The sequence below is a fragment of the Euleptes europaea genome, chromosome 17 (genome assembly GCF_029931775.1).
Source record: "Euleptes europaea isolate rEulEur1 chromosome 17, rEulEur1.hap1, whole genome shotgun sequence".
NCBI classification, from domain to species: Eukaryota; Metazoa; Chordata; class Lepidosauria; order Squamata; family Sphaerodactylidae; genus Euleptes; species Euleptes europaea.
The window spans coordinates 47,753,894-47,765,258 of NC_079328.1; the positions used below are offsets into that span (position 1 = coordinate 47,753,894).

The following is an 11,365-nucleotide window of genomic DNA, read 5'->3' on the forward strand; positions in this document are numbered from 1 at the left end:
AGGGTCTGATTCAGTAGAAAGCAGCTTCATTTTGTTCTTGCAGAGAAAAACTTCCTGTACAAACATTTTTGAGAATCATCATTTATGGAGACAAGGCTGGGATATAGCGAAGGACACAAGGCCAAGAGAATAAACTAGAGCCTTTGATACATCTATTTATTTATTTATGTATTTATTTATTCTTATATCCCGCTCTCCCTGGCAAATTTTCACGCCACTCAAGTTTTGCCAGAAGTACATTAACTCTGTCTATGTCAAGCACATTTTAACCGTCATTCCCTCAAGAACCACTGGAACCGGCTTTGCAAAACTGAAGGCACCCTTTCACATTAGGGGCAGCTTAGAAATCTCCTGAATAAATAACTTCTTCCTTTTTTGGGGGGGACGGGACATCAGGGCACTTAGAAATCCCTCCTGTGTAACACCCTTGCCCGAAGACGAAGCCTCCAGGATAACAGGGGCTTAAAAATTCTTGGACTTGGGGCTCTGTGGGGTGGCCGCACCAAGGATGGGTGCGGTCTATTTGTCCTTCAGGGTCCACCGTCCATTTTGTCGCGCCGGGCCTTGGCAGGTTCAACTCTCACGGGGCAACCGTGGAGGCTCAGGCCCTGCAAGGCCGCCAAGGCAACTTCGGCCACCCCTTGATCTGGGTAGCGAAGGAAAGCTCTGTGCTGTGCCCCCTGCCAGGTGAGCTGTGCGGGGGTGGCATGGCGCTCCCTGAGGATGGCCTTGAATTCGCTGGCTCTGGTCGCCGGAGGGATGTTCCCCACAAACAGACTGGAAGGCTCGCGAAGGCGGTCCGAGCAAGTGGGCACGGACCCCTCCCCAGGGCTCGCTCGGCATGGGCTGGACTCATTCTGCAACGTGGGGCTCTCAAGCCTAGGGTCCCTGGCTCCTCTTGCTGGCTCGGCCACAGCTGGAACATCTGTCCGTTCCTCTTTGAGGATGACGTCTTTCCCGGCTTGTTTCTCTCTGCCACGAAGGCTCTTCAGGATGGGGATTTTCTCCATCATTTGGTGACTGATCTAATGCATAAATGGGGAGAGAAAAGGGTGCTTTTAATAATAAAAAATGTGTGTTGTCAGACGCCTCATTATGGCATCATGAGAGAGCCAGCAAGGTGTAGTGGTTAAGAGCAGTGGTTTGGAGCAGTGGACTCTGATCTGGATAACCAGGTTTGATTCCCCACTCCTCCACATGAATGGTGAACACTAATCTGGTGAGCTGGATTTGTTTCCCCATTCCTCTGTGTGAAGCCTGCCCTCTGAACTATCTCAGCCCTACTTACCTCCCTGAACTCAAAATAAGGCAGCTTCATGTGTTCATGGTAGCTTTGAGGAGGCTCCCTCTGGTCTCCTGTCCAGACACAGGGGCATCACATCTAAACTGCAAGGTGTCCTAGTCCCACTGTACACCACATTGGTCAGGCTGTGCCTGGAGTCCTGCATGCAGTTCTGGAGGCCTCACTTGAAAAAGGATGTGGACAGAATGGAGCGGGTGCAGAGGAGAGCGACGAGGATGATCCGGGGCCTGGAGACCAAGCCCTATGAGGAAAGTCTGAGGGACTCAGAAATGTTCAGTCTGGAGAAAAGGAGGTTGAGGGGGGACATGATTGCCCTCTTTAAGTATTTAGGCAGATGATGAGAGGGAGGGCATCTTGGCCATCTTCTGGTCACTAGGGGTGTGGAGGGGGGAGGTAGTTGTGAATTTCCTGCATTGTGCAGGGGGTTGGACTTGATGGCCCTGGTGGTCCCTTCCAACTCTATGATTCTATGATTCTATTTGAAGGGCTGTCACTTAGAGGAGGGCAGGGAGCTGTTCCTGTTGGCAGCAGAGGATAGGACTCGCAATAATGGGTTTAATTTACGAATGGAAAGGTACCGGCTGGACATTAAGAAAAATTGTTTTACAGTAAGTAGTTCAGCAGTGGAATCATCTACCTAGGGAGGTGGTGAGCTCTCCTTCGCTGGCAGTCTTCATGCAGCGGCTGGATGAATTCTTGTCAGGGATGCTCTAGGCTGATTCTGCATTGAGTGAGCAGTTGGACTAGATGGCCTCTATGGCCCCTTCCAACTCTATGATTCTGTGACACTGATAAATGAACCCTGAACACAGATGATTCTAGTTACAAAACAGTAAGAGAACTGGTGCTCCCAGGCCACTTACAGTTAGTGTTACTGTTAGTGACATGAGAAATGGTGGAGAATTTCTAGCCAAGTGCTTGAAATGACACCTCGGTTGAGGTCCCCATTCTCAGAGGTACAAACCTCTCCTATGCAAATCCTCTCTTGACATCACATGTAAACTCCACCAGTGGGAGGAATGGCATTTTTAAACACACCAATGGGAAGCAGGGATTATTGCCTTCCTCCCTCCCACCCCCCAGCCCAGAATTAGAACTGCTTGCTGGGTTTTGTCAACTTGGGGAATGCCCAAACTTTATGCTAATTCTACCAAACAGGAAAAACATTTCTCACATAACTAATCACTCTTGGAAGCAAAGCAGGCCTGGAGAGTTCCATTTTAAATGCCTCTCACCCCTCAAGAGGGATTTAATCCACGTATAGGAATATTTTGCACATTCATCGGAGGCTTTATTTAGAATCCTCAACACAGCCAAAGAGGAAAAACTTGCCAGCACGTGGGAAACTCTGTCCTCTCCCTGAAGAGACCATCTCTTGCCCCCCCCCACATTTTACTAGAGGGTCTCTCCTTCCTGCCCTCATGTCAGATCAAGCCTCGTTCTAACCACCCCCTTCCTCAAAGTCCTTCTCACAACCATCAGCAGCAAAATAATTTTTTATAATATTCCAGGGGCAAAATGTGAGCTTTGGCACAAAAGATACATGGAGCCACTTCCTGTGTGCCCGAAAGCACACCTTTCTTAGCTATCAATCCTGGCTCAGTGGTAGAGCATCTGCTTGGTTCAATCCCCGGGATCTCCAGTTAAAGGGACTAGGCAGGTAGGTGATATGAAAGACCTCTGCCTGAGACCCTGGAGAGCCGCTGCCAGCCTGAGTAGACAATACTGACTTTGATGGACCAAGGGTCTGATTCAGTATAAGTAAGCTTAATGTGTTCATGTGCTCTCTCCCCTCCCCCTGGCATTTGGCTGCATCTTCTTGTTGTTAAAAATCTTTTCCTTTGCTTTGACCACCTTCCATTCAGAAGAAGGGTTGGTTTTTATATGCCGACTTCTTCCACCACTTAAGGGAGAAACAAACCGGCTTACCTTACCTTCCCCTCCCCACAACAGACACCCTGTGAGGTAGGTGGGCTGAAAGAGTTCTGAGAGAACTGTGACTAGCCCAAGTTCACCCAGCTGGCTTCATGTGGAGGATGCTTCCGATGAAGCATCCAATGAAGCTGGAACGTGTCCAGAGGAGGGCAACAAAGATGGTGAGGGGTCTGGAGACCAAGTCCTATGAGGAAAGGTTGAAGGAGCTGGATATGTTTAGCCTGCAGAGGAGACGACTGAGAGGGGATATGAGAACCATCTTCAAGTTCTTGAAGGGCTGTCATATAGGGGAGGGTGTTGAGTTGTTTTCTGTTGCCCCAAAAGGTCGGACCAGAACCAACAGGTTGAAATTTAAACATTAGGAAGAACTTTCTAACAGTTCAAGTGGTTCCTCCGTGGAACACGGAGGTGGTGGGCTCTCCTTCCCTGGAGGTTTTTAAGCAGAGACTTAAAACTCTGTCAACAATGCTGATTCTGTGACCTAAGGCAGATGATGAGAGGGAGGGCATCTTGGTCATCTTCTGGGCATGGAGTAGGGGTCACTGGGGATGTGGGCTGGAGGTGGTTGTGAATTTCCTGCATTGTGCTAGGGGCTGGACTAGATGGCTCTGGTGGTCCCTTCCTACTCTATGATTCTATGATTTTATGATGGTCTGATTCAGTATAATGCAGCTTCATGTGATTCTAAGCGAGCTCTGAGTCACAAAAGCTGTGGCTGGAATACACACACACACACACTGTCTTTTAAGGTGCCACAAAACTCCAATTACTTTCACTACAGCAGAGTAACAAGTCTCCCCTTGTGTGCCAAAAAAAGAAGCATTTCAAATTGCGCAGCGACTGAGAACAGATGGCAGAGGCCCTTCTGAGCGAAGTGGGAATGGCATCCTTTGCCTGGAGGGGGATTGCCGCCTTTAATCTCTTCCTCTCACTGATAAGTGGAGAAATGCAAAGGAAGGCAAGGTTTTTGATAAAGGGCACGGCAGGCCCGACCCTGTCTGCCAGGGTGTTAAAAGTGGCACCGAGATGAAAGGATGCTCTGCCGGGCGGAGGCCTTGGTCAGATCTCTGCAGATATCGCTTGCGATTATATGTGGGGGTGAGGGGAGGAAGAAGGCAGAGTTGGCCTGAGAAAGTATTTATGGGGACCCAGTTCTGACACTGGAGCAGAAGATGATCAAAGCTAGTGAGATGGAGCCAGGCACGCTGGATCGGAGGCCATGAGAACAGCAGCACTAAAGAGACACCCACTGGCCTTGCATAATGCTGTAGAGCTGGAAGGGTCTCTAGAGACCATCTATCCCAACCCCCTGCTCCATGCAGGAAATCCAAATCTACACTTTCCCTAATGCAGGGATGGCCAGACTATGCATGAAGACCTCCAGTGAGAGAGAACTGGCATACACACACACCCCTCAGTAGCTGGTTCCATGATCAAACTGCTCTTGCTCATAGAAATTCATAGGAACTTCTTCATACAATGCATAGTTAAATGGTGGAACTCCCTGCCCCAGGATGTGGTGATGGCTGCCAACTTGGAAGGCTTTAAAAGGGGAGTGGGCATGTTCCTGGAGGAGAGAGCTATTCATGGCTACTAGTCAAAATGGATACTAGTCATGATGCATACCTATTCTTTCCAGGATCAGAGGAGCAGGCCTATTATCTTAGGTGCTTTGGAACACAGGCATGATAATATTGCTGCAGTTGTCTTGTTTGTGGGCTTCCTAGATGCACCCTGTTGGCCGCTGTGTGAACACTGCTGGACTTGATGGGCCTTGGTCTGATCCAGCAGAGCTTTTATTATATTCTTATGTTCTTATGAATTTCTCTGAAAGTTCAACCCAAATCTACCCTTAGCAGGGGGGAGAGCTCCCTTAAGGAAGGGCTGTGGCTCTGTGGTAGAGCATCTTCCTCGAGACGCTGGGGATTGAACCCGGGACCTTCTGCGTGCCAAGCAGGTGCTCTATCACTGAGCCACGGCCCCTCCCCTTCTGCAGGTGACTCTGAGTTCTGTATTTGATGAAAAGAGCTCACAGTGGAAGATCTGTGAAGCTTTCCCACCCCCAAGTGACTTGCAGAAGACACAGATTACCATGTGCCATAGGATCCCCCGGGGCTTCGGACGCTCGCAGCCAGTCCGGATCACCCTGGTTGGGGTGAGGATATAGTCCACGGTCAGGTCGTGGTCACCCAGTAGCTCTTCTGGTATGTCCACTACCTATAGCAAGGAGCAGAAAAGAGACCTAGCTGACTGGAACAAATGCAGAACAATCATACAGTCAAATTCTTCTTTTTTTTAAAGTAGAGTTTTCCAGCCAGGAATTATAAATACCGCCCTGCAACAAAAGCACTGGATTCTGTGAATCTAGAACTGATAAAACAAGGCAACCTGCTTTACCAGGTTGAAACTAGCATGCACACTCTGTATGAGAAACTAATACAACCCAGTGTAGACAACTTACTGGTATTCTACCTAGAGAGATTTCTACTTTGAAATTCATTATACATTCTATACACATGCCTAGGCTTGTATAAAGTTATCTGTATATGTTGATATATTTGTATATTACTTGTGTGTGTATTTCCTCCCCTTCCTTCCAAGCTCCCATGACCCACAGGTCTTGAGCAGTTAATCGGCAGTTGTTGTTTTTTTAAAAAAAATCAACTTCTTTAAGGAAAATATGGTGGAGATACTTGGCCACTGCCAATGTTATATTTGGATCTCTATCCGCCAGCATCTGTTACAGTGGCAGGTAATTTCTTATTAAATATGAGTGATCCTTTGGTCACGTTGGAGTTTGAAATGAGGTGTTTTACCATTACCATTACGTGCTGTGTTACCATTACCTGGCAGTCATGAACGGCCGTGATGACTACCGTGTCCTCTCTCACAGCTCCCATGGAGACCATCATGGCGTATTCCATGTCTGCAAAGCCTTCCCCTTTCCCAATTCGCCAGCCTAAAATGTGGCACAGTAAAGAAAGAAGTGAACCCCCCCAAGCACACATGAGCAGAGGCATCGCCATCTTACGGATGCTCACATGATGAATTAGAGCCGGGAAAGCGATTCATGTCCCACTCTCTAGACCCAAGTTTGAATCCTCACTTATCTGTGAAGCTCCGCGGATGGCTTTGAGCCATCCATCTCCATTCATCCTGACCTACCTCACAGAAGAAGAAGAAGAGTTGGCTTTTATATACCAACTTTCTCTTCCACTTAAGGGAAACTCAAACCGGCTTACAATCACCTTCCCTTACCTCTAAGAGAGCTGTGACTAGCCCAAGGTCACCCAGCTGGCTTCATGTGGAGGAGTGGGGAAACCAACCCGGTTCACCAGATTAGCCTCCGCCGCTGATGTGGAGGAGTGGGGAATCAAACCTGGTTCTCCAGATCAGAGTCCACCACAGGGTTATTGAGAGGATAAAAGTGACAGCCACGGACTCTGCCTGGAGTACCTGGGCAGAAGGGAAGGGGGGAGACCCCTCTCTCTCGAAATGAACCTGAATGGCAATTGTGCTTCTCACAACAGGGTCTCTGAACAGTTCCCTAGTCCTTGAGGATAAGCCCTGTTATGACCTGGGGTTCTTCTGCTAATGCCCCAGTCCTTCAGAAAGGCGTGAGACAGGCATCCAGCAACCTATTTAATATCTAAGGTGAAATAACATATTTGCTTTATAATTTGTGCATGTGTGTATAGCTGGGAGAGAGCTCAGGAGCTGATTATAACATCAGGGAAGTAGCTAGAAGGAAAACAGGCTGGAACTAAACAGCTCTCTGTCATGCCTGAATTGAGCTCCAATAGGCCACGAATGGACACTCTCCCTTTGTGCCTGGCTCAGGACTTCTCAGTCAGACCCATCTTACAGCACCTTTCAGTTCTATCTTTGATTAATATTTGCATCGGTATTTAAATTCTGTACATTGCTTTGGTCCTGATCTGAATGAAGGAGAAGAAAAAGAGTTGGTTTGTATATGCTGACTTTCTTCCTCCCATGTTTTGCCCTCACAACAACCCTGTAGAGTAGGTTAGGCAGAAAGAGAGAGAGAGAGAGAATGTCCCCCATGGTCACCCAGGAAGCTTCACAGCAGAGCGGGGATTTGAACCTGGGCCTTGCCAGTTCCAAGCAAACCACACGTCTCATACAATTTTGTTCCAAGGATCGTTTTCTTCCTGCCACATACCTTTCTCAGAAACAGCCACTGATCCCACCACTACCAGGTCCACGTGCACATTTGCATCCAGCCCCACAGGCACGCTATAATCCCGGACACCCTGAAAAGGGGGAAACCACAATGAGCACGGAGAGAGAAAAAATGCGAGCCAGAATTCTCCCCTCCCCAGCCTACTTGGAAAACAAAGCTCTTCTGTATCCATAATAGCCTTTTGTGTCTACTCCTTGGACACCTGCCAAATTACCCGTTCCGTGATTCTAAGGCGACTTCTGGCTGAACAAAATCACATCTCTGATCTGACTTTGGTCAACAGCCAGATTTCCCATGCCACATACTGTCTTTCTCCACTTGGCCACAAGAGGGCAACAGAGCGCCACTGTACAACCCAGCAAGCAAAACTAATTATTGCAGCAGATGCGACTAATTGGGTCCGCCGGAGGAGGAGGAGGAGGAGGAGAGGAGTTGGTTTTTATATGCTGACTTTCTCTACCACTTAAGGGAGACTCAAACCGGCTTACAATCGCCTTCCCCTCCCCACAACAGACACCCTGTGAGGTAGGTGGGGTTGAGAGAGCTGTGACTAGCCCAAGGTCACCCAGCTGGCTTTGTGTGTAGGAGTGGGGAAACAAATCCAGTTCACCAGATTAGCCTCTGCCGCTCATGTGGGGGAGAAGGGAAGCAAACCCGGTTCTCCAGATTAGAGTTCACCGCTCCAAACCACCGCTCTTAACCACTACACCACGCTGGCTCTCAGAGATCCAGAAAGGGGGAAAAGGAACAGAAACATGTGGAACAGTCCAAGAAAGGGCACAGCTACAAACCTCTTCCCTCGCTGCTCTTGTTACCGTCTAGCACAACAAAGACCGTCCCAAGAGGTATCCCTCCATCGTTCCTGGATCCAGCTCAAACTGAGAGCTGCCCTCCGCCCAAATACTATTTGCCATAACTGAGACCAGAAGGGAGAAGAAGGGGAAGCACCTGCTGCCACGGCTCATGCGGAGAACTGCTTGCCTAAGCATCTTCCACTGTATTTCAGACATACCTTTAATTTAAATCGCTGGAAGTTTTGGCTGGAAAGGAGGGTCGAAATACAGTACAAATATATTTCTCCGAAGGTGCCCTTGGAAGGAACGCAAGCAAGAAGCCGAGATTCCTCCTCCCTCCCTCCCAGCCTGGCTCCAGATTCCTACCTGCGAGGTAGCACATTTTCTCAGGGTGTCTTTGGCTGCCCCTGCGGGAGGGACAATCTGGTTGAACAGCCCGGTTCGCAGCCGAGGGGTTGGCACCAAGAGGGTTTTCCCAGCCTGTGACAGACATGGATAGGAGGAAGAAGAGGAAGGAGAGTTGGTTTTTATATGCCGACTTTCTCTACCACTTAAGGAAGACTCAAACCGGCTTACAATCACCTTCCCTTCCCCTCCCCACAACAGAAACCCTGTGAGGCAGGTGGGGCTGAGAGAACTGTGACTAGCTCAAGGTCACTGAGCTGGCTTTGTGTGTAGGAGTGGGGAAACCAACCCGGTTCATCAGATTAGCCTCCGCCACTCACATGGAGGAGTGGAGAACTGAACCCGGTTCTCCAAATTAGCCTCCGCCGCTCATGTGGAGGAGCAGGGAATCGAACCCGGTTCTCCAGATTAGAGTCCAGGAAGGGCCATGTGTAAGGACCTGGAACGATGGGTTTTTTCCTTGACAGTGACCGACCCCAGGGGATTATCTGAGCCAGTATCCACTCAGGGCGGCATGCAAGAACCCCTTGTTGAGAGAAAGGTGAGTTACCTGGAGCACAGCCATCCGGACTCCCTCCAGAGGTTTGTCAGGGTCCACCTTGACCTCCCTTGCTTTCTCAAACACCTCCCATTTTTGTACGCAGTGGCTCATCAGGAAAGACCCCTGCGTTGAGAAGGACATAACAAAGAACATACTCACTTCCAGGGTTAAAAATCGGGCGTTCCTCTGCGGGGCGTCAGGGTTTACTTTAACCGTCTTGGCACATCGGAACTCCTGCAAACCTGGAAGCCTTGCGCAGGCCCGTGGGGCACCCTGTTTTGGCAAGAGGGATCGCGTCACGCCCACCAAATCCCACAGCTAGGCTTCACCAAACACAGGAGCATCTAAGCTCAGAAACATCGGCACAGCTAAAGGTCATTAGAACATAAGAAAAGCCCTGCTGGATCAGACCAAGGCCCATCAAGTCCAGCAGTCTGTTCACGCAGTGGCCAACAAGGTGCCTCTAGGAAGCCCACAAACAAGACGACTGCAGCAGCAGCATCCTGCCTGTGTTCCACAGCACCTAAGATAATGGGCATGCTTCTCTGATCCTGGAAAGAATAGGTATGCATCAAGACTAGTATCCATTTTTACTAGTAGACATGAATATCCATCTCCTCCATGAACATGTCCACTCCCCTATTCAAGCCTTTCAGGCTGGCAACCATCACCACATCCTGGGGCAGGGAGTCCCACAATTTAACAATGCGCTGTGTGAAGAAATATTTCCTTTTATCAGTTTTGAATCTCTCACCCTCCAGCTTCAGCAGGTGACCCCGTGTTCTAGTATTATGAGGGAGAAAACTGTCCACACTTTCCATACCAAGCATAATTTTATAGACCTCTATCAGGTCTCCCCTTAACAGCCTTTTTTCCAAGCTAAACAGCCCAAGTGTTGCTCTAGTCCCCTGATCATTTTGTTTGCTCTTTACTGCACCTTCTCAAGCTCTGCAATCTCCCTTTTTAGGTGTGGTGACCAGAACTGTACACCAGTATTCCAAGTGTGGTCTCACCATAGATTTGCACAAGGGCAGTATGACAGCATCCGTTTTATTCTCTAAAGGTCATTCCTTTAGGACAGGGCACAAACTAAGTTATCTGGTATCATATACAGGTAAAATCTGAAACCTATGAAGTTGTCCAGTGTGAGGTTTTATGGTTCATAGGCCAATCACTTTCTCTTGGACGGAGGGATAAGATTGTTGAGAGAACAAAGGGGCGACAGGGAAGTATGCCCTCTGCCCTCAGCTCTCTGGGCAAATGGGTCTTTTGGCCCCTTAGAAGTATTGTGGCGGAAGCCCCCAGTACTTTCCTTTGGGTTCCACTGCAACAGATTAACGTCCCAACCCCACTGGACTCTGAGGCACTTGGAGGAAGGGTGGAACCAGAAAGCAACAAGCAGATAGACCAGAGCTGTTCTGTATGGTGACGCTTACGGAGAGACAAAGCATGTCCCAGTTAGTATGAGGGTGATCTCATCAAGCAAACACGGGGATCAGTAAATAGATAGGTCAGTGATCTGTCAACATACAACACTTCAGCAACGCAACGTCCATGTTTCCATGTTTTGATTCTGCACTCCGGAACTGAGGGCAAGGAAGAGTGCTGCGTTACTCAGAAACTGGCTTAAGAGTATTTCTGTCATTTGATCCAAATGAAACTATGATCAGCCTTCCTTTATGTTTTGTGACGACAGAGAAAAAAGGTCGCTTGGGGGGGGGGTGTTCCTGCATTCAAAATACTATTTCTTAAGGGTGAGGCCGTACCTTGAAGTTAGGAATCCGGTGATGGACGGGTCTTGGGAAATCGGCTAAATTAGTGGCTTCCATGAAATCCCAGATTTTCTGTCGGATGTCTTGCTTGGAAACTCCTTAGAAAGAGGATGAGAATTACAGAGTAGCCATACCTACTTTTTTGTTTGGGTACTCGCAATGGCCTTTCACCAAAAGCAATAAAAAACCTCCTGAATACGCCCACTTTTTCAAACTACAGTAATTTATTCCCATGCTTACTTGAGCAGTAAAAAATCTGATTGGAACTATTTGCAGCGGCACATCAGCTAGGGATGACAACCATGTTACTCTTCCCATATTCCCTTGCATTTAAAAGGTATAGGGCATGACTCCTTTAAAAAAAAATACACAATGATTTCTGTCCACATGTGCAGAAGTATTGCATGCAGT

The 11,365-nt window shown here is 48.5% G+C and overlaps 1 protein-coding gene across 1 annotated transcript; it reads right to left on the reverse strand.

The window, feature by feature from the left end:
• Nucleotides 1–530: 530 nt before the first annotated feature.
• MTHFSD (methenyltetrahydrofolate synthetase domain containing) lies at nt 531–11,049 on the reverse strand. The gene is made up of 7 exons (XM_056862727.1): nt 10,949–11,049; nt 9,192–9,305; nt 8,603–8,716; nt 7,422–7,512; nt 6,085–6,197; nt 5,330–5,455; nt 531–1,025 (listed from the first exon to the last, which is right to left on the reverse strand). Exons 1-7 carry the CDS (start codon nt 11,009–11,011, stop codon nt 531–533), a joined length of 1,116 nt encoding a protein of 371 aa, XP_056718705.1. The 5' UTR covers nt 11,012–11,049.
• Nucleotides 11,050–11,365: the final 316 nt, after the last annotated feature.